Below are 26,405 nucleotides of genomic sequence, written 5' to 3' on the forward strand. Positions count from 1 at the left end.
ATAAATATAAGGGAAAAAACAGGCACAAGTAGTTGATGATAAAATTTATGGTAAGCAGGTATAATTTACAGTAAGTGACAGAATACCCAAAGAGGTCAATTTGGGGTGAACTTGATTTTTAATAATTTTTTTTAAAGAAAAGGTAAGTTGTTTGAAAGTCACATATATACTTCTTAAGTTATGGAATCTAAAGATAATAAAATATGAAACTGGAATTTAGGTTTATTATTCCTATTAACTACCTCCAATAACAGAGCAAAGTACACTCAACTAGAAAAGAGATTATTTACAACATTTTCACACTTCGAGGAGATGAACAGAAAGCTGGGATAGATTCAGGCCAGTTCCTGAAACACAAAAAATATGGTCCATTTGTTTAGTTTCAAAAGCTTCATGAGCTGTCACTAAATGCCTACATATTCATGGCCTTATTCATTCATCTAGCCCTTCCTTTGAAGGAGAGGCTAAAATGTATTAGAAACAATTCCAAGATGACTAGCTAGGCACTGGTCTTAATCTATCAAAGCTTAACACTACACTAAGACTTTTTTGGACACCCCGTGTACAAGGATGAGGATTAGCCTGGTGATTTCATTGGTGTAGACAGCTAACAGTGACCCAGCTTCTCTACAGATGCAAGTCAGTTCCTATTCTGCAAATTAGAGAGTTGTCTAGAACCCTGAGTGGGTCAAGTGACTTGTCCAGGGTCACAGAGCAGGTTTATATCTGTGGTGAGACTTGAACCCACCCGAGCTATAGGGCCAGCTTTCTATTTGCCCTGCCATGAGTCCTCCATATAAACAGAAAATATAGAGAATAACTACAAGGTAGATGGAAGCAGGGCAATGGGCATATGGAAAAGAGAAATCTTCATACAAAAGATGGTTCTTGAGCAGCATTTTAAAGAATGAGGATTCTACGAAGTGGAGTTGAGTTGAAGACACAAAGACAGAAGGCAGAGTGCCATATGGGAAGAACACAGAGAAGGTCAGTTTAGTTGAGCTGTAGAGTCAGAAAAGGAAGTACAGCAGAACCAGGTTGGAAAGACAGACTGGGTCCACTTGTGAAGGCTGGAATTTCTTTTTGCTTCTGGAAAAAGTTAATTTTTAATTGGTAAAAATCGTCTGAAGTTCCATCAACATACAGTGATGTCCAAATATATGAAGAACCAAAGGAAGAAACAAGCACAATCGTACAGAAGACTATAATTTAAAAGAAAAAGATAAACAACCTAACAAAACCAAAGAAAAAAACAAAATGAAACTAATTAAGTCAACAAAACAAAAGTGAACGGCTATTCAAATAACTAGCATTCTGTTACTCAAAGTTTGATAAAAAAGAAAGACAACTGTGTATGAACTTTTTAAAAATTTAGTTTTATTTTATTTTTAGTTCTGAATTCTCTCTCTCCCATCTCCTCTTCCCCCCATCCATTGAGAAACAATGGGAAGGGTTAAAAAAAAGCCCCAACACACAGAGGAGTTAATATTTTATCCTGGAGGCAATAAAGCATCACTGGTGTTTATTAAATAAGGGAGTGACATGGTCCAATCTGTACTTAAGTAAAATTACTTTTGCATTTTTTGCATGAAGGATGGGTTGGAGTGGAGAAAATACTTAAGGCAGAGAGACAAATTGAGAGGCCACGGCATTAGTCCAGACAAGAACTGGCGATAAGAATCTGACCTAAGGTAGGAGAACTTTCAGGAAAAAAAAGTAAGTTGGATGCAAGAGATATTATGGAGAAAGAAAAAGCATGATTTGGCAACTGAAGGGATATACAGGGGTTAGGGAAAGTAAAAAGCAAACGAAATGCTGAAGCTGCAAACCTAGATAACACAAAGAACAGCAATGCCTTCAACAGAAAGTTTGGAGGATGTTTGGAAGGCGGTTAAGGTGTTAGCAAGGCAATGAAAGTTCTATTTTGGACATGCTGAGATCAAAGTGTCTCCAGAACTTTCTGTTTAAGATGAACAATAGACATCCGGTGATGTGGGACAAGCTGAAGATGTGGCCTCTATAACATGCTTCACAATGCTCAAAAACACCCTCTGCTAAGAAGGCCATAAAACCCAGAACCCCTGATGCAACCGACCCCTATGCTCTGGCCTTGCCGAGAGAACTTGCTGCATGATGATGTGTATCTAAGGGCCCAGAATTCGTTCTAACAGTTAATATTTGCAGAGGCATATTTTAACTAAATATAAAAAAGAATTTAGGTAGTGACTCTTCTGTCCCTCAAAGTATTTAAGCAGAAAATCTCCCTGTAATAAGGAAGACTATTACATTGGCAGGAAAGTTACACTAGCAGAAACACCTGGCCGTGTAACCTTGAGCAAGTTACTTAACCCCAATTGCTAAAAAAAAAACAAAAAAAAAAAAAAAAAAGTTACACTAGATGACTTTTTTTTTTGCTTTTTGGAGGGCAACTGGGGTGAAGTGACTTGCCCAAGGTCGCATGGCTAGTTTTTGTGTTAAGTGTCTGAGACTCAGGTCCTCCTGACTCCAGGGCCGGTGCTCTATTCACTGCGCCACTTAGGTGCCCCTACTAGATGACTTCTCATGGCCTTTTCAACTCTGGCTCCATCACACAATTATACAAATGCAGATATTTTATGTATTATTAGCTTTCTTAGGGTAGTTCTATCTACCTTCACTAACTTAAAGTATTCCTTATTTACCCTGGAATATCAAGAAATGTCTGATAAAATTTATATGAATTAAAAAACATTTTTAAACATTCCCTCCCTCATAAGCAACTAAATTATACCCTCTTATCATTTAAGCAACAGTTGCAAATCTGGAAGAGACATCCCAAGTCTCATTTCCACGTGCACAAAAGACATTTTTCAATATCAAATTTCAAGGGAAAATCTGATGCCTAAAAAACATTAATTTGCAGGGCTCGAGTGTGCAAAGGCAATTTTAGATATGCCTGGACAATACGCATAAAATGTGTATTCTCAAGTTTGATCTATTATTAGTATTCTCTATATAGTCTCTGAAAACTCAGGCTCCTTCAGGGCAGGAACTCTGTCGCCTCTTGGGCTATGTCCAAAGCACCCCAGTATAACACGCATTGGTTATTCAGTGAGGTAAACACAATAAAAAGGCCTTATTTATTAATACAAAGGAAAATCATGGCCTCCTCACCAGAAAAGCTTTCTGAAGGACAAAAGGATTTCACAAGTTGTGAACAATTATAAGGAGATAACTTGGGAGAACGGAGAAAGGGAAGAATACTCAAGGAAATGCAAGAATCCCACAGAATCAGAAATGAACCCAGTGGGTGCCATATGTCCATATAAGCATCGAGGTGGCTTTACCTTTTTCCAGTAAAGGAATGAAATCAGGTGCTTTTCCTCGGAAAACCCTCTGAGCATCCTCAGGTTTCATTGATACTTCCTTTGTTTGAACCAGCAAGAAACCTTTGTTAAGCATCTATTGAAAATAGAAATATTGAGATTTTAAAACAGCTACCAAGTCGAGGACCAAAATGTGACTTTTCCTCTTAATGCCGTTTTGTTCAAGTTTCTCACCTCATCAATCAGTTTCCTGGCATTTGCAGTAGTGTAATCGCCAGCAAACAACACAGCCAAACAGGACTCATCACTCATCTTCTGCCTCTGACCCCGGGTTATTGGAACAATGCTCCGACCGGCATCGGTAGAAATCCGAACGGCTTTGAGCTCTTCGAGAGCAGGGAGAGGAACCGAGTCCTGAACCACTGCGTCCTCTGGGAGGAGGCTCCAGTTGTTTTCTCCGGACACAGGTGTGAAGTCATGGATGTTACTCCAGGTGTTATTGAAGATGCTGAGCCCTGCGTCTTTGAACTGAAAAGCTAGCTCGGGATAATAAAACTGAAAACAGCCAAACTTGATGTTTGTTGAGGACTCAATGATGGGCTGTGTGGCACAACATAAGAAGACTTCTAGCTTCCGACAATCCCGAGTACGAAACTGCTGGCAGGCTACAACGCACTTGCAATCTCTGCAATTCCGGAAGAAGACACTGCCTTTCACGGGTCCCAGAAAGATTCTGCAATTTGTACAGTCGTCAATAGTGACTGTGGCAGAGTGATCAAAGATGTAGAGGTGGCAGTTCTCACAGTCTTGAATGACAAACTGCTGACCTGCAACTTTCCCAGGTAAGCGACCTGCTGTTTCATCCTTCAAGCCATTGAACATGTAGTCCTTTGGATCCACCTGGAGGAAGAAAACACATGAAAAGTTTCAATGTTAATGAAAAAAGGTTGAGGAAACAATGTTTAGTTCGCTTCTTTTTGTTTTCTAAGCAGAAACAAATAAAAACTAAGCATATCAGTCCTATGACTGACCTCTAGTCTCTCAGTTCCTAGTTCTAGTTCACTTGTCTCTAGTCACAGGATTTCCCCTAAAATCCCTCTACCCCCAGACATCCCACTGTACTGTCTTGCTAATCTCCAAACTCTAGTAACTCAGGATCCATTTCTCTTCTACACAATAATAAGATCCCTGAGGGCAGGGACTATTGCTTTTGTCTTTGTATTCCCAGCACCCAGCCCACTGCCCTTTGCTTTAACAGATGATTTTAAATTTGAGAGGCTGCTCAATGTTGCTAAAGAAAGTCACAAAAGTTCGGCTAGGTAGCACAGTGAATAGAGCTTGGGCCCTGAAGTTAGGAAGACCTGAGTTCAAATGCAGCCTCAGACACTTAACACAAAAAAACTAGCCATGTGATCCTGGGCAAGTCACTTAACCCCAATTGCCCACCAAGAAGAAAAAAAAAGTCACAAAAATCACTATGATAGGGTCCAATACAAGTTCTCTGCTACTCGATCAACAAGAATTTATTAAATGCTATTCATCTCTTTCAATATATATTTTTAATCTACAATAAGACCTGGGGGAAGATACTTCAATATCAATGAAGTGATGAAAGGGAAAATAAATCAGTTTCTGTTCTCTTGGAGCCTTATAATTTTGTAGAGGAATACAATAAAAATAATTATAATACAAAATGTAATATGTGGTTAAGTATAAATAAAGACCTATAAATAATCTAAGGAAGAAGAGGTCACATATAACTGGGGAAAAAAACACAGTTGAAGTACCATGAGAGCTAGACCTCAAATGTCAAGGAGAATTTCAATGAAAATGAGGAAAGAAGACAAGCATATTCCTGGTATAAGCAAAGGCATAAGCAAAGTTGACTAGAGGGGGCAGGTAATCCAATTTGACCGGTGCATAAAATATGGAGAAGGTAGTGTAATGAGTTTGAAAGGTAGGACGATACCAGATTATGGAGAACCTTGAAAAATGGGCCAAGAAAAGTCTGGACTTTGTTCTATAGGTAATATGGAGCAAAATACAAGTGAATAGGAGTCACATGATTGGATCTTTGTATAAGGAAGATTAATCAAGCAGCATCATGACTTCAACTTGCTGATATCCTATCACATTCCCCATAACACCTGTTATACGCTTCTTTACTCACCTCAAAACCCAACCCTGACCCTTTTACTTTCACAAGATAACTGTGTCTCCTACCTTACTGAGAATTAAAGCCTTTAGATATGATCTCCTTCAAAATTTCGCTTCCCATTTTCACAAAAATTCCTCTTTTACAAAACTAACATCTTCCACCTGGGTCCTTTTTCCTCTAGGTCTTCCCTTCTTTCTATAAACATACTCCCTCTATAAAACACACACACACACACACACACACACACACACAAACACTATTTCAAGCCAGATAGCATTTATCTCACTTCCTCCTTTTATCATCCAACTCAAATGGGAGGTCCTTACCACTCTAACATAACCATGTTCCCCCATCACCAATAACCTCAGCCACAAAATTCAATGTGTCTTTTTTTCCTTCTTAAGCTACAGGAGGAGCAAGAAGAAGAACAATAAAAGAATAATGTTACTATTTGAGATGGATGGGTCAATAAGGGATGGAAGGAACAACGGAACTATTCACTTCCAATTCTGCTTGTTTCCTCTACCAAGAATAATAATCTCTAAATTGGCTAATGAGAGGAGAAAATGGTTGACAGGAAGGGGTTGAAACCCCAAATGGATCACGAGATAATCAGAGAGCAACTAGCTACCTTTCATGAATTGAAGCAACCAAGCCCAGAAAAACTCCATTCCAGGATACTAAAAAATCTTCCTCTGTGTTCTTTAAGGATCAGAGATGGAAATTTACTGATTTTCAAGAAGGTAGATCTTTAAACTACAGGTCAATAAGTTTAATGTTGATTCTTAGGAACTAAGAGAATATATTATTTTAAAGAATGAGTACTTAGAATTGAAAATAAAGAGGTAATCAGTAGGAGCTAGCAAACACTTCATTAAAGCAATGCCAAGCTAACTGCACTTTTTTTTTGAAAGAGTTGACAACAGAAGATTAGAAAAAGTCTATCATCATTCTCAAAAATAAGAACATTTATATAGAGGAGTTCTTAAACTTCGATATGTGGACTTTTTTTTAATATTTTGATAACTACAGTATTTCAGTAGAACCGGCTTCCTTTCTAGTCTTATGTATTTTATATGTCTAAAAACAACGTTCTGAGAAAGGGAACACAGGCTTCACCAGACTGCCATGACATAAAAAAGGTTAAGAACTCCTGATTTAGTAGTTTAAGGTTTTCAAAGCACTTAATCTTATTTGATCATTACAATAACTCTCTGAGGGTAGCTGCTATTATCACACCCATTTTAAAGATTCTGAAACTGTGGCAAAGGGTGTTAAGTGACTTGTCTGTGATCATACTGTTAATAAATGTCTGAACCCAACTCTTCCTGACTCCACATCTAACACTTTACCACTACAATATGTAGCTAGCTGTGCTTCTGACTAAGACGCAAATGAGATTCAAGATGGAGATACCTGATTTGGATGATCATGCATGAAATTAAGGAATAACTTAAAGAGTGGTTATTAGTGGATCAATGTTTAACCCCATAAGAAATTTTTAAAAGTTTGGCATGTATCCTTGACAATCATAGAACTAGATGGCCTTAGAGGTAATTTAGTGTACACACACACACACTTTCACATGAAGAGGCAGCAGAAAAAGGTTAATGAGCTGCCTAAAGTCACATAAGTAATAAGGAAAGTCGAAAAATTTTTTAAATAAATTTTTGTCACTGCCTTTTTAAGTTTTATATTACCCTAGTTATCCCCAGCACCCTTCTCTCCCTACTTCCCAGAGATCCAGCCTATTAATAAATAGCATTTTTTAAGTTTAAAAAAATGAAAAAGAAAAAAAATCAGCACCACTGATCAATACATTGAAAAAGTCTAAAAATATGTACTACGTATAACACCTGTAGACCCCACACCTGCACAAAGAGGGTGTCTTCTCATATTTCTTCTTCTGATTCCTGCTTGATCTTTACCATTGTTTCACTTTTTATGTTCTGGTATGTGGTTGTCCTTTCCATTACATTGTTGTAGTTACTGTGTATACTGCTTTGGGGGAGGGGGCGGAGTGGGGGAGTTTAGAGCTCTGCTTCCTTTGTTCTGCATTAGTTCATGTAGATCTTTCCATGCTTCTCTGTATTCAATCACATACATCATAGCACAGTAATATCCCATTACATTCAGTAACACAATTTGGCCATTTCACAATCTCTGGGCATCTATTTTGCTTCCATTTCTTTGCTATCAATAACAACAAAGTGCTGTTATAAATATCTTGGTGTATATGGGGACTTTTTTTTAACTAACAGCTTCCCAGGATTGGAGTCTCTCCTTTAAAGAATATGGGCATTTTGATTACTTTATTTGCAAAATTCTAAATTGCTTTCCAAAATGGCCACACAATTTCACAACTCCACCAACAACGTATTCATGTGTTTATCATTCCAAAGCCCTTCCAACACTGTCTAATACTACTTTGTGGTCGTCTCTGCCAATTTGCATGGTATAAAGTAAAACCTCAGAGTTGTTTTAATTGCATTTAATAATAACAACTATCATTTCTATAATACTCACTATGTGCTAGGCACTGTACATTTGAGATAATATGATACCATTTAATCCTTACAACAACCCTAGTATTACCCCATTTTACAAATGAGGAAACTGAGGCAAAGAAAGTGGTTTTATTTTTTTACTTTTTGGAGGGCAATTGGGGTTAAGTGACTTGCCCAAGGGCACACAGCTAGTAAGTGTTAAGTGTTTGAGGTTGGATTTGAACTCAGGTTCTCCTGACTCCAGGGCCGGTGGTCTGGTTCACTGCGCCACCTAGTCACCCCAGTTTTTATTTTTTAAAGTGACTTGCCCAGGATCACACACAGCTAGCAAGTGTCTGAGGCTAGATTCAAACTCAAAATTGTTCTGACTCCAGGGCCAGTGCTCTAGCCAATGTGCCACCTAGCTGTTCCAATGTAATTTGGAACATTTTTTCATGTGATTGCAAAAACTTGGGAATTCTTCCTTTGAGAACTGTTAATATCCTTTCACCATTTATCTATTGGATAATGGTCATATATAGATATACAGACATATCTGTATAAATTGTTCATTTATATTAGATACAAAACCCTTATCAGAGAAATTAGATACAAAGATTCTTTTTCCCCAATCAACTGATTTCTTTTTTATTTTAGGTATGTTAATTTTGTCTCTGCAGAAGCTTTTTAGCTTCATGTAATCCATGTTGTCTATTTTATCTTTTGTAATTGCCTCTATCTCTTGGTTGGTTAGGAATGCACTGCCTACCCATTGCTGTGAGAAGTACATGATCTGCTTTTCTTGTAATTTGTAGCTTTGGGGGTACAATTCAACTACACTGAAAAGCGCAATTTTGAACTATGTCCCCAAAGCTATAAAATTGTGTATGCCCTTTGACCCTGTAATATTGCTAGTAAGTCTATTTCCCAAAGAAAGCAAAGAAAGAGGAAAAAGACCCATATGTACAAAATTATCTACAGTGGTTCTTTTTGTGGTGGAAAAAAACTTGGAAACTGAGGGGGCTAACCATCAACTAGAGAATGGCTGAACACATTATGTTATATGAAAGTGATGGAATACTATCGTGCTGTAAGAAATGATGAAAAGAGGTGGTTTTAAGGAAAACCTAGGAAGACCTATACTGATACAAAGTAAACTAAGGAGAATAAGGAGAACAATCTAAATAGTAATAGCAATACTGTAAAGAAACTTTCAAAGACTTAGTAAATCTGACTGACACAATGACCCACCACCATTCCAAAGGGCTGGATGAAAAATGCTGTGCACCTTTAGATGGAGAATTTGATGGACTCAGAGTGTATACTGAAGCATATTTTCTTTCTTTCTCATTTTATGGAGAGTGGGGAGGGGGGGACATGGTACATGGCTAATGTAGAAATCTGTTTTGTATAACCATATATTTGTAAAGGGTTTCATTTTTTATTTTTCTTGCCTCCTCAATGGGTAGGGCAGTGGGAAGGGGGAAGGAGAAAATTTGGAAATGTATTTTTTTAAGGAGTATTAAAGCTAAAAAAAAAAAAAGATCCTAGGGCTAACCTGGTGATGAGATCTTCTGTACTTACCTTGACATGGCATAATCAGACTTAACAGTCCACAGTTCAAAGCCTGTCTATATTGATAGGACCTAAGAGAACTTTTTTCCATCAGTATAACCTTTAAGAACCCAGCAATACCTCCACAAAACATCAGAATAGAATTTTAGAAGCAGTATATGAATTTTTTAATGTACCTTTCAGAATGAAGTCACATAATTTTTCCCTCATATTTCTTTTAGCTATTTTTATGTGCTTTAAAAAGAAAAAGGCCTATAACACTACTTAAACTCCAGAAATAGAATCCAGTATAACATAAAAACAGATTTCATTATTAACCTTTTTGCAGATCAAAATCTTATGATACTAATCATGAGATACAATATAACATCTCTAATTCATATAAGAAAGATACTAAAAAGTCAAGTGATTTGGTCATGCTACATAGTAATTCAAGCTTTAGGAGATCTGATTTTAACCTTAATTCAAGCTAAACTTAACTCAGCTAAATTTATGTGGACATGTATATACAAATGCACATGTACACACATGCATATACATGTTTTTAATTACACACAGGTTGTGTGTGTGTATTGTGTGTGTGTGTGGTTAAACAAGTATCTTCATGAGTCCTAATCTACAGTAATCTACCACTCCAGTAACAACCACTAAAAACAATAATAAAAGTTAAGCCTGTTTCCAATACTTTCAATTCTGATTGGAAGTTACTTACAATAGAAATAGAGATCAAATCTTCGATGTCTCATTCTAGTTCAAGGGGCTCAAGTGTGGGTAGTGATAGCAGGAGTGGTAATTAAAGAAAAACTCACTAAAAAGAAATCCCTTCCTTCACTAAATCTGTATGCCAACAAGTTATAAATTGCAAAGGTATGCAAAAAATTGCAACATACAAAGTTACATTTAAAAAAAGGTTTTCAAACTGTGGAACTTGATGACACCCAAAGATGTCTATGACTCACTGCTTAAAATAATTCAGTTACTGTGGGAGGCAATGGGGTATTAATGCAAAGAGCACTAAATCTGGAGTAAGAGGACATGGTATGAATTGAACTTGTGATGTTTTACATAACCTGCTTGACCATGGACAAGTCACTTCACCAGTGAGTGCCTCAGTTTCATCTATGAAATGAAGAGGTGGGACTAGATAGTTTCCTAAAGTCCTTCTGGCTCTAAATCTATTGTCCTATGATCCATTTGATAAAACTTTAATACATCATCATGAAGAATTTTTATTTAATATAAATGGATTTTCAAAAGGAACCCAATTTGCTATAATTTACAAACATTTAGTCCAGTATAAGTGAGATTTCTCTAAATATTCTAATACAGCTAGCTATTCAACATCTTTTTCTACTAGATTTTACCTTTTGTGCAACTTGCATGAATTTCTTTGCTCAATAATTCAGAAAGAGAGCTTTGAGCATCTCAGACTTCTGGCATAAATGGACTCAAAACACTTTGTACATTAGATTTTTAAGCTACCAAACTTCCAGAAAAGAAAATTTAAAGAGATTTAGTTTAACATTTCCAAATTCAGACCTTACATAGCACTTTGATTTCCACCTCTCTAAGACATTTAACATGTATAGATGTAGAGGGTTGATCAAAGGAGCCTAGCCAAAAAACCACAAAATTTAAAAGTTGGAATGGACCTCAGAAGCCCCCAAGTCTAACCCATTATTCCTATAAAGAATCTTCATTACAACAACCCAACAAGCCACCATCTAGGCTCTGGGTGAATACCGGCTATACAGATATACTCCGGGGCCTCTCTATTTTAAAGCTGTTTTTTTGGTGGGGTGGTGGTGGTGTTTTCTGACATCAAACCCAAATATGCCCCTGTGCTCTGTAAGTGTAATCTGCAAATTTATGGGCATGCTGTCCATGTCTTTACCCAAGTCGCTAATAAATGCTTAAAAGGTACAGGGTCAAGCAAAGATTTCTGAAGTACTTCACTGAAGACATACAGCTGAGGTTTGGGGATTCAGGGGCGCTCAAGACCCAAAAATACCAACACACTGGGTCCTACGGAATGAATTCTGGGTCCTGCTGAATGAAATCGACTCGAGTCTTCTCTCAGTCAAACAAAACAAAGCTTATTAAAGATCTGCCATAATGGGTAGACTCTTAAGGAGCCTAAGTATCTGTGAGCTTGCCAACCAAGCTGATTGGAACAATCTGACACAGAATGAGTCCAACAGATTGCATTTCAGCACCTTCATGGAGGTGAGATGGATCTTATATACACAATGACTGTGGGAGGGTTTTGGGGGTTAAGTGACTTGCCCAAAGTCACAGGGCTAGTAATTGTGTCATGGGTCTGATTTGAACTCAGGTCCTTGGGACTCCAGGGCCAGTGCTCTATTTACTGAGCCACCTAGCTGCCCCAGGGTATAGATATTTTTATAGGATACTGGGTGGGAAGTAGTTGGACAATGGAGGGCTAGGCTAGGTTAAGATTTTGGCCTAGAGATAAGGAAGCTTTATGGCCTCAAGCAATGCTTCATCAAGTGGGAAGATTCCCGGTGGCTCCCAGAGCCTAAATCCCATCCACATTGACAAAGAACATTAACTCTGGAGCCCAGCCACCCAACTACTACTCTCTAGTTGGTATCTCTCTGTCACCACATGAAAAGTATGAATCACTTCAAGCAAAGCTTTACAAAAATATAAACTATAACTACGTTATCTACTAGTTTAGGAATCCTGTCAAAAAAGGCAAATAAAAATCTGGCATGAGTTGATCTTGACAATGCCATGCTGGTTCTTCAAAATCATTGCAAACCCTGCCTCAGTTGCTTACGACCCTGGGCAAATTATTTAGTTTCTTTGGGCCTCAGTTTCTAATCTGAAAAATGGGGGTATTAATAGCACTTATCTCACAGTGTTTAGTTCAAATGATAGATAGATAGACAGACAGATAGATAGATAGGTAGGTAGGTGGATCTTTGTAAACCTCAGGGCTCTATATAAATGTTGCTAGTATCAATAAATATTAGAGTAAGTACAGTACTGTGGATTTTACTAAAAAATTCTAGAACCAATATTTGAGATGGTTGGCAAACATCTACAAAGAGAAATGGTGATTAATTTCCTCAGAGATTCTAGGTTTGGTTTTTAGAGTTCTGGATCACTGGATGCTTGTTTGTTGAGCAAAGCTGGGTGGGAGGGGAGACAGAAATATGGTTTAAATCAGGGCTAGTCTTGGAATCTGTCAGGAATCTAGATATAGTGGATTAGGCAAATGAACTGGACATGCTATTAACTCCTTGAGAGAGTTGAGGGCATTTGTTGGGTTTTAGTATTTGTCAAACCATTCACACCTCACTGAATATGAGTGAGGAAGCCTCAGCATCCCAGCATGATTTGCTTGACTTCAGACTATTGTGGATTAAAGCCATTCCTTTGTACTGGGAAATCAGTCAGAGAGGTTCAGATGGAGCTTAATCAGAGGAGAAGGCAGTAGAGGATAACAGTGCTTGCCAAGGGCTAATGGCATAATGCCCACGGAAAAGACCCATGTAAGCCAACCTCCTAGATCATAGACAGCATTACAGAACTAGAGCTGGAAGGGATCTCGTAAATAACTAGTCCAACAATATTGTGCAAATAAAGAAATTGAGGTCCAGGAAAATTGAGTTATTCAACTATTAAGCATCAGAGGTAAGATATGAAGTAGGGTCATCTGACTCCAGAGTCATACTGCCTCCTATTAAAAATTAATAAAATTTCCTCAGGCAGTGATTTCGTAAACTGTCCTGGGTATCATGAAATGCTGTTTCAAATTGCTTCTTTAATACAATTTCACCAGAGGAAAAGCAATTTCCTGGACAGTGCCAGATCCCTGTGTAATCTTGCACCCAACTTCCTATACAGCGGAGGGGGAATATATTCTGGACAAGGCCAAGGACAAATCCAGGGGAGTTCTGGGTTCCAGTCTCCCAAAGGAGTAGGTGTTCCCAGAAAGGAGCTCTCCTAGAGAGAAGAGAGAACAGGTCTATTCATAGGGGAGCCTATCTCTGGGCAGTATCAAGTGAATGAGCCAGTCAAATTAACCTCAAACACCAAGAGACTTCATCATTCATCCTCAATGAGTTATGAATGGATCCAAATTACCCAGGTTGAGGAGAAATATTTAACCTCCTTTTCAAGCAGCTTTTAAAGTCAATCAGTAAGCATTTATTAATTGCCTACTATGTGCCTTTGTGATACAAAGATTGAAAAGAAACACCCTTTGTCCTCAAGGAACTTACATTCTACCAGAGGAGACAACATATATTTATAAAGATATGGACAAATTATTTACAAAAAAAGATACAAGGTGATTTTCAAGGGAAAGTGCAAGCAGCTAGAGGGACCAAGCAAAGTATAACACAAAAGGTATCACTAGAGTCGAGTCTTTTTTTTTTTTTTAAGCAATCGGGATTAAGTAACTTGCTCAAGGTTACATAGCCAGTTATTTCTGGGTGTGGTGCTGAGTATCTGAGCCCGGATTTGATCCCCAGGTCATCCCGACACTAGAGCCGATGCTCTTACTCGCTGTGCTACCTGGCCACCCCTTAGAGTTGAGTCTTAAGTGAAACTAACAATTTTGAAAGATGGAGTTGAGAAGAGTGTTTTCCAGGCACGAAGGAAAACCGGTGCAAACACACAGAGCTGCAAGACAGAATGCTGTGTATAACCAACTGTAAAAAGAACAATTTAGACCAACTGTAGATTGTGAGAAGAGGAAAACTGTACAATAAGCCTGCAAAGACAGGTCAGGGCTCAGTTGTTCAGGGTCTTAAATGCCAAACCGAGGCATTTATATTCAATCCTAGAGGCAACAGAGCTATTGGTAACAGGGGACTAGTGACACTCAGGTTTGTGGAGTAAGGTAATGACATGGTCTGACTTGCACTTTAGGAAAATCACTCTGGCAGCCATGTGGAGGACAGATTAGAGAAGGAAGAGACCTAGGGAAGAAAGATCAATTTGGAGCTCACTACAATAACCCAAGCATGAGGTGATGAAGGCCCACACTGTGGTAGTGGCTATGGAGAGGTGATTATACAAAAGATATTATAGAGGAAGACATGACAAGCTTTGCAGCTGATTAGATATGTGCAATGAGGAAGGCTGAAGATAACATCAGGTTGTAAACCTGGGTAACAGAAATGTCAAAGATGAAAAGATGGGTGGTTTTATGAAGAAAAAGACAAGTTTTATTCTGGAAATGCTGAGTATGAAATGTTTACAAAGTTTTGAATTCAAAATATCCAGTATCCACTTCAGCTGTGGAGCTTAGAAGAGAAACTAGATTTAGACTCAGTGTTCTATAAGCCTGAAATACAAATTACCTTGGGAAAAACTTCCTAATTGAGAAGAACTGCTGGAAAACAGGAAAGCAAAGCGATCTGGAAGAAATCAGACCATCATCTTACACCACATTTCACAATAAATTAAAAATGAACATGTGACCTGAATTTAAAGATCATACTATAAAAAAGTAAGAAAATAAACAATAATATACCTTTCACAGTTATGGGCAGGGAATGAATTAAAGAATTAGATAAAATTAGGTTAGATAAAACAATTTTGATTATATGAAATTAAAAAGGTTTTTTTTTTTTTGCTTATTGGAGGGCAATTGGGGTTAAGTGACTTGCCCAAGGTCACACAGCTATTTTTTATGTTAAGTGTCTGAGGCCGGATCAGAACCCAGGTCCTCTTGACTCCAGGGTCAGTGCTCTATTCAGTGCGTCATTTAGCTGCCCCGATTAAAAAGCTTTTACACAAACAAAATTAATGTATTTAGGATAAGAAGGGAAGTGGGAGGGTTGGGGAAAAAATATTTTTGATAGATTTTTTCTAGAACAAAAGGACTACAATTAAAGACAAGAAAGAATCTTCAAATCACTGTAAAAAAGGAAAGAAATGCAAATTAAAACAGTTCTGAGGCTTCACTTCACACCTGGCAAATTGGTAAAAATGATTAAAAGACGGAAATCTTCCATGCTAAAGGGAGGAACACGCATACTAGCAAATTGTTGGTAGAGCTGTTTTCTGGAAAAGCAAGCCAGAATTGTGTAAATAAAGTTACTAAAATGTCCATGCCCTCTGACTCAAAAATCCCTGACATGCATATACTCCAAGGAGGTCAATGACCCTTAAAGAATGGCTCCATACACACTAGTCAATGAACACTTATTAAACACCTACTTGTGCCAAGTATTGGGCTAAGTGATGGAAATTAAAAAAAGAAAGATAAGAGATAGCTCCTGTTTTCAAGAATTGGAAACAAGGCAGATGCCCACTGATTGAGGAAACGACTAAACAAATTGCGGGACATTCATGGAATGAAATGTTACTCTGCTGTAAAAAGCAAGCATAATGAATTCAGAAAAGCACAGAAAGACAAACATGACCTGATCACACAGTGAATTAAGCAGAATCAGGAAAAAAAAACATACATAATAACTAGAACAATGAAAATGGAAAAAAAAAATCACTAACACAAAACAACTGAGATGACCAGTAGTCCCAAAGCAATTAGATCCAAGACCCTTCTCTTAGTCAAGGACCCTCCATGCTCAGGGGCTGAGGGATTTATAGACCTTGGGGAGTCCCTGGAAGATACCTTAGTCCTGTCAGAAGCATAGGGACTCCCATGTTTGGTTGACCTGTAGTAGGAGGAAAGGGGAAGGGGAAGAGAGCTCCCAAGATGAGTTTAGGGCAATATCCATCAATCACAACCCTTTTGTCAGACCTTTCACAGGTCATCCGCTATAGGCCATCTCAACAGGAGCCATCAAACACTAGTGTCTGGTCAACAGTTTCCCAGAGACTAAATTAGTTGTGGGTTTGAAACAAAGAGGCATTATCGAGGCATATGAACCTTATTTCATATGGTTGGCAGGGGTGTACAAAAAAATTCCTGTAACAGACCTAATAAAATATGATCTAATATACATCTATATATAGTATATATATATATATAATAGTATATAGATCTAATAAAATATCTATCTAATAAATCAAGTACACTCAATATAATCATCAATACCTGGTGAATTAATTAACTATAATCTGTATTACTCTTATTCAGACTGGGGACAGGATACAGAGAAATCAGCAATGGAGAGAGAACAGCACCACAAAAACCCAGAAAAGTGAGAGTATTCAAAAAGAGTTCAACAGTTTTAAGTGCAGTAGAAAGGTCGAGAAGGCTGAGGATTATCCATACCCTTCATGGGGAGTTACAAAGACCCCAAGACAGGCTCACCTCCTGTAACCTCATCAAATTGATCAAGCTCTCATTCCTTTAAATATATAATGTGTATTAAACGTAAATGGGGAGCTAGGTGGTGCAATAGATAAGAGTTCAGGGTCTAGAATCAAGAGGTATTGAGTTCAAATTTTGCCTCAGACACTTATGAGCTGTGTGACCCCGGGCAAGGCATTTAACCTTGTTTGCCTCAGTTTCTTCATCTGTAAAATGAGCTGGAGAAGGAAATGGCAAACTACACAGTATCTTTGGCAAGGGAATCCCAAAACAGGGTTGAAAAGAATCAGACACAATTGAAACCACTGCAAACAACAAAGTATGTAAGTGTCTGGAGATATCATATTATAGAGGTATAGAATTCAGGTCTGCACAAAATGAAGCCTGAGGGCACATCAAAGGATTTCCTGCGGCCAGCAAAAAACAAAGATGTTTTCCTCTACATTTTTCAAAGGCCCCCTGAAATCCTTTGGCCTGCAGCCCACGGGTGGCAGGTTTTTCAGGCCTGGGATAGATAACTGACCTTCAACCTGCATTCTATCAGAGTCCTGCCTCTGCTAAATACCATTAGGGTAACCCTGGGCAAGTCATTTAACCTCTCAGTGCCTGGGAAAAAATTTAAGTTGCAAAATTGTTGCAGTTTTGCATTGGCAGATGTTTTATCACCAAGAGCTGGACTTGAGAATCTCTAAAATCCTTTCCAGTTCTAAAGTCTACTATCTAATGGTACATTCAGGACATTGCTAATCAAATTAAACTTCTAAAGCACCGCACAATCACTCCTCAACTCAAAAATTTATAATGGCTCACTAAAATCTGAAAATTCAAGTTCAAAAGTCGGTATTCAAGGTCCTCCATGATTTGGCCCCAACCTCTTTCCAGTCTTATCTCCTATTATCTCCAATTCAATCCAAGAAGAATTTTAAGTATTTAATGTGTAAGGCATTGTATGAGGGAGGCAAGGAGCACGAGAGAATGAATTAAGTCAATGGACTTTAGCTCTGCTTCTCAATTTCACAGCATCATAGATCTTGAACTAGAAGGGATCTAAAAGCTACCAACTATAACTCCCTTGTTTTACAGAGGAGGAAACTGAGACCCAGAGAATTAACCAACTTGGCATAGCTAGTGAGCACCAGAACTGGGATTAGAATCCAATTTCTCTAAGTTTAAGATCAGTGCTCCTTCTACAGCTTGCCTTCCTCCTCTGAAAAATACTCAGATGATTGCTAAAATCTCTTCCAATTCTAATGACCCTGATACCAAATTTAGATCCCCAAAGCACTACAAAAGCCTTCTTTTGGTATGTTTATTACTTGGCAGGTACCAGTGAACGACTCAGGCTGTCCACCTGTTTTCCCAACCCACCTTTTCTGTTCAAACATCTCCTTAATGAGGTCTTCCATGCTATATGTCAAATTTATGCATTTTGTAATATGGAACAACCTACTTATATTCAATATCAGTATTGCAATTCCTCCAACAAGCCAGCAAAATGGGGAACAGTGACTGTATTACTTCCTGATAAAGCAAGATTTCCATTTAAAAAAAAATCAATAAGCATCATAAGCTAAGCCTTAATCATAGGGATCCCAAGATGAAATCATGGAATTTGCTAATTCTGATGGAAATTCAGTCTAAGTCAAAGTCCAAAATTAGATTCTGAAGTATACCACAAAAATATATATATAATGTAGGCTTTTCCTATAACACAGAGACAGTTTCAAAATATCCTATTCTTCATGGCCAGAATTTTCCTCATAATTACCAATACCATATTTTTTTCCTTCTCAACTGCTGGAAGTATATTCTGACTTAAGACAGATTGTAATAGAAATATTTTTACTAAAATTTAAACCAAAAAAAGGTAAAAGGACTAAGTTACTAAGGTAACTTTAGAACAGGACCTCTAGTTCTAAAACTTAGATAACAAGGATATCTTTGGCTAAAATTTGTACTCTTCAATTTCCCTACTGTGCCAAATTTCTTTCATCCCCTTATCTGATGACCTTTTTTATCTTTTTCCTAAAAGCATTTCCTCAGTTTACCCATATAGCCTTGCTGATTCCTACTTTACCATAAAAAACATATTCTTGATCTTAGAAGATCTACACATCAGAACCTCAAATGTTCTTTCTTTACATAACATATAATGTGAAAATTTGGGGAAGGGTAAAAATTTGTTTTCTACTTGCTACCAAAAATGGCATGGTTTATAGAAATTACCATGAAAAGAAGTTTCTATGTGTTTAGGAAAGTCTGGTTGTCATGACGGTAACATTATACTATACTTAAATGTTCTATAAAATTGTCATGAAATTTGCTAAGAGAATGTATACTTACACTTAATCTTGGGTTGGATTTTAGCAAAAATATTTTATCACAACTGTTTTAAGAAACTGAAGCACAGTATTCATCTAACAGTTGAGAAGCAAAAAACTAATGTATAGGTAATTATATGGAAAATTCTAGTTATAGAACAAACTGAATGAAATATATGCCACACAGAATAAGAAAAGCTTTGCTTTTCTAACCAAGCTGACAAATTAAGGTATGAAAATTCATTAAATCATGCTTATTAAAGGTGTTTTACAGCTGCATTCTAATTTTTAACAGTACAAAATGAAATGATTACTTGAGTTTAAATTTTTCTAGATCATACTTAAAGATAAATTTCTGAGTGCCTGAAAGTGTTAAGTTCTTGAATGGATGCAAATTTTCTTGAAGCTGTATACAAAATAATACCACTACCTTGAATTATATACCACTATTGCTTAGAGAAGTTAAAATAAGATGCTTATATTAGCTTACTTGTCCTCATTAAAAAAAAAAAATCTCCAAACTACAAAATCACAAAATAGAATCATGAGAGGCACCAAAGGCAGGGGGAGGTGATAGAGGGCTGACCTTAGGGTAAGGAAGACTTGGGTTCAAGTCATACAAGCTGTGTGACCATGACGGAAGTTATACTTAACCTCTCAGTGCCTAAAGAGTAAGTGCTTAAGACTACAGTTACAGATGAGCTGGTGATCCACATTAGTAGAGTAATTTCTATACACTGATTTCCCAATGAAATCATAACTCCAGATCCAATCCTAGCGATGGGAGGGAACCCTAGAGATCATTTAGCCCAAACCTAGGCCAGATTGATTAATATCCTCAAAAACAGCTGACATGATATTCCACATTTTAATGCCTCTGATGATACACTGTTGGATACCTCTACTAACAATAATAACTAGTTTTTGTAGAGTACTTACTATGTTCCTGGTAGTATAGTAAGCATTTTACATTTATTACTTCATTTGGTCCTCACAACAACTGGGAGGTAATATGTGCTATTATTATCATTCCCATTTTACAGATGAGGAAAGTTAGGCAAATAAAGGTATGTGACTTGTCCAGACTTACAGACTTACACAGCTAGCATGTGTCTGAGGTCACATTTGAACTCATGGCTTCCTGATCCCAAGCTTGGAGCTCCATCCACTGTGACACTTAGCTGATTTCATGGAAAACAAGGGGCCCTGTATAAGAATCCCATTCTTATCAACTATGGTTAACCATGTAGTTAACTAACAGTTAACTAAAACCTGTCACCTCCACCCACTGACCGAAATCTACTCCTTAAAGCCTTTAAGTGAGATCCTATGTTCTTTGGGACAAAAATACAAATGCCTCAGTCTGGCATTTATGGTCCTTTACAAACTCACTCAAACCTAAGTTCAGTCTTATTCCCCTTCCCTCTTCACATGTTATGTTCCATCCAAATTGGCCTACTTGCCTCGAAAATTGGATTCCATTTGCTACCTACATGCTTGGAATATGCTATCTAGGAGAATTCCTATCTTTCTTCAAGACTCAGTTCTTCCACTACCCTACCATGTTAGCATTCTCTTCTTCCTCCAGATACTTTGTATTTACTATATAGTACGTATATATGTACACACACACACACACACACACACACACAAACACACACGCTCCCTGAGAGAAATTTCACTTTTGTCTTTCTATCAAAGCAACTATCAATGTCTTAATTCATTGTAGTTGACCTTCCTAATACAGTAATACAAAAAAACATTTATCGAACACCTGCTCTGTGATATGAATGAGAGGACAAGGCCTTTTCCCTCACATATTTCACAATCTAGCAGAAGGAAAGAAGACACAGATAAAAAGATAAAACTGCCAAACAGTACGGTAGTATATGAGAAGTACTAAATAGAGTAAGAGCATCACTGTTTCCATATTATAGTTGGCAAAACTAAAACATGCAGGCTAACTAGCTGACTCTAAACTACAAAGCAGCTCATGTAATAAAATCTAATTTCCTGAATTTCTAGTTCAGGGCTCTTTAAATCATTTTAGTATTAACTGGAGAAAGTATAAGGGCATAAAAGAGTCTAGGGCATAAACCATATTTACCTAAATCATTATAATAAAATAAACATGATAATTAGCCTCCAGTCCAATGGAAAGGCATCTTAGTAAAAATAACAGGATAAAGTTCCCAAACATTTACTTTCTATACAATTCCTTTTGAAACTTGATCGAATACTCTGCTGTTTCATCATTTTAAGTATTTCAAATGTGCACAACTTACTTCTCCAAAAAGACCTGAAGTAGGTAAGAAAGTAAGACCTAAAGTATACAGGTATGATATGGCCTATATTGCCACACTCAGCAACTTGAAGAATGGGACTGTGTTCTACTTTTTAAAGCCCTTGCCATGCCTCTGCACAGTGCTATATAGCCACATAGTAGGCAGAATGCTGTCCATACTCATTTTCTATACTGTAACAGGATGTTTGTTTTGTTTTTTTCTCAAAAGTAAGCAGCAGGAGAAAACAGGCTTCTTGCAATGTTGACCATACAGTATGTTGCTATCACAACAACCACCCAAACATTATTTTTAATTAAGAAAGTTTCTCCTCGCTTCAGTCCCCTAAGACTAACTCAGCTCATCGAAGCCCAGGAGATGCTTCTCGGCAAACTACTGATAGTACATCTTATAAGAACAATGGCCCGGAAAGCTTACCTGCTTTTCATAGCTGGCTTTAGAGCTTTTAAATTACAGTTGAGTTCAACTACTGCTATCAGGCAACTCATACAATTTTCAGCACCTCAATTCATGCTTGTTACACTCGTCCCAAACTGAAATGGAAGATGAGTTATCAGGGCACTCGCTCTAAAACTGATTGTCCACTCAACGTAACAGCCATGGCTTTTAAAAAATCCTACAGGTTTTCAAATAACACAATAACCTCCCATTTTATATGCATAGACCATATCATACCTGTATACTTTAGGTCTTACTTTCTTACCTACTTATTTTGAAGTACTCTCTTTTATTGGCAGTAAGACAGTTCTGATGCCACAGACATATTCACTTAGGCATCAGAGAACATTTATGCTTGCTATAATGGCTTATCCGAAATTTGGGTTGAGAAGATTATGAAGTAGATGTAAATCTCTAAATCATATGTGATTTTGACTACTATAAATATGAAGTCTAAAATGATGGTTGGATGAATTCCTAACAGTTTCAGAAAAAGGAAGAACAATGTCAGGGTTTCCATGGCCCCCAATTCTAGGCAATTCCCTTCCTTATACCCCTAACAGCTTTGAAAAAACATCTTCACCTGGGTCCAGTGTTTAACACAGGATCAAAGATCTAAGAGCTTGAAGGGGCTACAGAGATCATCCAATCTAACCCACTCAGTCTATATATGACAACACTGAGCCTAGGGAGGATAAGTTACTTGCCCAAGGTCACACAGGGAGTATCAGAGTTGGGATTTGAACCCAGATCTTTTGACACCAGGGTCAGAGATCTTTCTGGTGTTTCTGTCTTTTTAAAAATAATTTTTTTGCTGTTTGTATTCCCATGAATTGAAACACCAAGGAGGCAATAAAATTGCTATTTGCTACATTTTAAAAATCAAGTCACCTTCCCTTGAGTACCTAGAAGACACAGAATACCACACTAGGCACTATGGAAAATCTATATAGCTCTTGCCCTGGAGACCTCTAAAATGGCAGACAGCTTCTACTTCTAGTGAACACCAAATGGCAGACAACACCAGTGCTACAGGAGGTGTGGGAGGCCCCAGGGGCCCAGAGTTGAGGCCAGGGAGGCTTCCTTGGTGGCTTTAGCACTGGGGGTTGAGGTCAAGGCCCTGGGAGGAAAGGCCGAAGACAAGGAGTGGGTCCCTGTAAATAAGCTGGGCCGGCTAGTCAAGGACATGAAGTTGATATCAAGTCTTTGGAAGAGATCTGTCTTTTCTCGCTTCCTATCAAGGAATCTGAGATCATAGATTTCTTCCTGAGATCTTCATTGAAAGATGAGGTTCTGAAGATCATGCCTCTTCAGAAACAAACCAGAGCTGGACAACGTACCAGGTTCAAGGCTTTTGTGGCCATCGGTGACCACAATGGTCATGTTGGTCTGGGTGTCAAGTGTTCCAAGGAAGTGGCCACAGCTATTCGAGGTGCTACCATTCTGACCAAGCTGTCCATTGTTCCTGAGACGTGGCTACTGGGGGAACAAGACTGGCAAGCCTCACACAGTACCCTGCAAGGTCACTGGGCGATGTGGATCTGTTCTGGTGTGCCTGCCCCTAGAGGTACTGGCATCGTCTCAGCTCCTGTGCCGAAGGAGTTCCTGATGATGGCTGGAACTGATGACTGTTACACTTCTGTGAGAGGCTGTACTGCCACTCTGGGCAACTTTGCTAAAGCCATCTGATGCCATCTCTAAAACATACAGCTATCTAACCCCAGACCTGTGGAAGGAGAGTATGCTCACTAAGTCTCCTTATTAGGAATTCACCAACCCTCTTGTGAAGACTCACACTCGAGTATCTGTCCAGAGGACCCAGGCAGCTACATAGATGTTTTTTTTTTTATAAACAAACTGAACTATGCCTGCTAAAAAACAAAACAAAATAAAATAAAATGGTAGACAAAGATTTACCATTCATTTGGAAGGAGGCAAGCACAAAGCATAAGACTTATTAAGCTATCAATAGGTAAAACTGCTAAATTCTACAAATTCAGAGTAAAAGCCCTGTCATCAAGTTGGACTCCAGTTTGAGCAAAATAAATATTAAAAAAGACAACGTAAATTTTGTTTATATTAACCAGCTGGAGAAATTTAAATGTCATTTTCAGAAACTGGATTTCTTTTCTCCCTTAAGTTTGTCATACCTAAAAAAAAAAATCTTAAAATAGCTACATTCCTCCTATAAGAGATGAACAATATCTTTCACAATCTTAAGACTGCTTCTGTCAAATAGGAATAAAATATAAAATAAAAAACCTACCAGAAAAAGAGCAAGTAAATAACACCTGAAAAAAGCTATCTTACAATTCCCAAATTCTAACACTTGCTAAGAACTGGATATACCTTAATAAATTCCTATGCAGGTTGGAAATTATAGGGAAAAAAATTGTTCAACAGTATACTTATGGAGGAGTGTTATATTAAGTTACAGTAAAAATACTCTTAACTTGACTGATTCTGTAGGAATAGGAAGGGGGGGGGGAGGGTCCTAGGCTGTGCATCAGATATCTGCCTGGAATCAGGATGACCTAAGTTCAGTCGCTATCTCTATGATCCTAGGAAACTCATTTAGTATCTGTTTGCCTGTATTTTCTCATAATAAATTGGGGATAATAATAGCATTAACTTCCTAGGGTTGTTGTGAGGCCTGAATGAGATAATTGTAAAGGCACTTAGCACTGCGCTTGGCATATAGTAAGCGCTATGTAAATGTTAACTATTGTAATTATTATTCATTTTGTATTACTCAATAACCCATCAATTTAGCTGATCATACTTAAAATCATGAACTGAATATAAGTAAACTATTATGTTGAAAGAGGAAACCTTATGAAACTCATGACTATAATGCACCCTAAACAATTCTACAGAAAGTGGGGTTTTTTCGTTACTGTATTTTTACATACAAATGTCAAAATAAAACAAACGAACCAAAAAAACCCTACAAGTGCCATTTCATGCTTTTATATATTCCAAAAGGGACACACTATTTTCATCATTTCACTATTTGTTGTGTGAGGAGAGAAACATCTTGGGTGACTTCATCTATTAATAGAAAAAAAGTTTTTACTTCACTGAGATGTACTAAGATACACAAAGGAACTGTACTTATCCGGCAGGGTTAGCAAATAGGAAGCAACAGCGAGGACCTGAGACTTCCCTACTTCCTCCAGGGTAAGAGGGAAACCAAATAAAAACCCCCGTTGCAGAAGCTGATGAGGGGCGCTGTGGCCTCTCTGCCCGCTGGCGCTTTTGCAGGAGGCCACGCGATGCACCTGACATCTTTAATAATACACAGACAGGTGGTGAGGACGGGAAAGGTGCTCATCAAGGAAGGCACAGGGGCAGCACATCGGCTTCCTTTCCTCATCCCCCTTCCTCCTGCTGAGAGTCTGCCCCGCACGTAACGCCCCTGGCACCTTAACGATGCGGGCAGGCGGTCGGGGCGCGGCGGCAGGGCGAACTCGGGCCACTTTACGCGTCCTGCCCCGACCCCTCTCAGGCTAAGGCCTTCCACAGGTGGATGATGTCCCGTTCATCCCGGGCTAGAGCGCACCTGAGGCAGGCGGTGGGGGCGGGCCGGGCCCCGCTGCCCGTCGGGGCCACTTTCCCCACCTCCCTGCGCACCCCGAGGGCGGGGGCCCTCCGTTGGTCTTTATCGATCTCGCTCGCACGCTGCGGTTTTGTCCCCGTGAGCCCCCGAGAGCAGCGGCTGCTCTTGGGTTGGTTTTGCGCCTTTCTCGGCACCCCCGGCGCCCAGTGCGGCCCCTGACACGTAGCGGGCGCTACTTAATAGCGCTTTTTGATCAGAGCAGGGGACGCGCAAGGAGCGTGGGCTCCGCAGCCTGGTCCCGGGGGCCCGCGGGGTCCCGAGGTCCTGCGGGGCGGGTCTGGGGGGCAGGGCGGGCCGGGGGCGGGGGCCCGCGGGGTCCCGAGGTCCTGCGGGGTCCCGAGGTCCTGCGGGGCGGGGGCCTGCGGGGTCCCGAGGTCCTGCGGGGCCCCGAGGTCCTGCGGGGCGGGGTCCCGCGGGGTCCCGAGGTCCCGCGGGGCGGGGGGCCCCCCGGGGCGGGCCCGGGGCGGGGCGCGGGGCGGCCACTTTACCTTTTCCCGCTTGTCCCAGCTGTACTGCTTCTGCGGCGGCTGCTCGCCGGCTTCCCCCGACGCGGCCGGGGGCTGCTGCTGCTCCTTCTCGGCCTTCCGCTTCTTGGAGAAGAAGCAGCCCATGGTGCCGGCCCGCCGCGCCCCGCCCCCGCAGGCCTCGCGCGCCCTTACCCCCTCCTCCCGCGCGCGGCACGGGCACGTGAGGAACTCCGAGCGGCCGAGAAGCGAACCCCGCTCCTTCCCCGGCGCTCTGGGGCCCCCGGGCCCCCGGCCGCCCAGGCGGGAGCTCCCTGGCGCGGCGCCGCTCGTCAGGCCAGGGGCGCCCCTGCCTGCCTGCCCTTCTTCCGCACCCACGCCCCCGGACGCGCCCCCGGGGCTCCCCGCCGCCGCGGCCGCCTCGCTAGCTCCCGGCTCCCGTACCCCTAGCTTCGCCCTCCCTCACTTCGGG

The 26,405-nt window shown here is 39.6% G+C and overlaps 1 protein-coding gene across 1 annotated transcript in view; it reads right to left on the reverse strand.

Moving 5' to 3' along the window:
• Positions 1 to 26,144, reverse strand: part of RP2 (RP2 activator of ARL3 GTPase) — a 41,767-nt gene extending 15,623 nt beyond the window's left edge. The window contains exons 1-3 of the mRNA XM_069072917.1: positions 25,958 to 26,144; positions 3,540 to 4,205; positions 3,327 to 3,441 (exon numbers count right to left, since the gene is read on the reverse strand). Of these exons, the coding sequence (XP_068929018.1) occupies positions 3,327 to 3,441; positions 3,540 to 4,205; positions 25,958 to 26,080 (904 nt within the window). The 5' untranslated portion in view covers positions 26,081 to 26,144. The remainder of the gene's footprint in view (positions 1 to 3,326; positions 3,442 to 3,539; positions 4,206 to 25,957) is intronic.
• Positions 26,145 to 26,405: the final 261 nt, after the last annotated feature.

This window comes from Petaurus breviceps, unplaced genomic scaffold (genome assembly GCF_028583685.1).
Source record: "Petaurus breviceps papuanus isolate PSGF00001 unplaced genomic scaffold, PetGlider_PUasm1.0 90849, whole genome shotgun sequence".
Classification (NCBI taxonomy): Eukaryota; Metazoa; Chordata; class Mammalia; order Diprotodontia; family Petauridae; genus Petaurus; species Petaurus breviceps.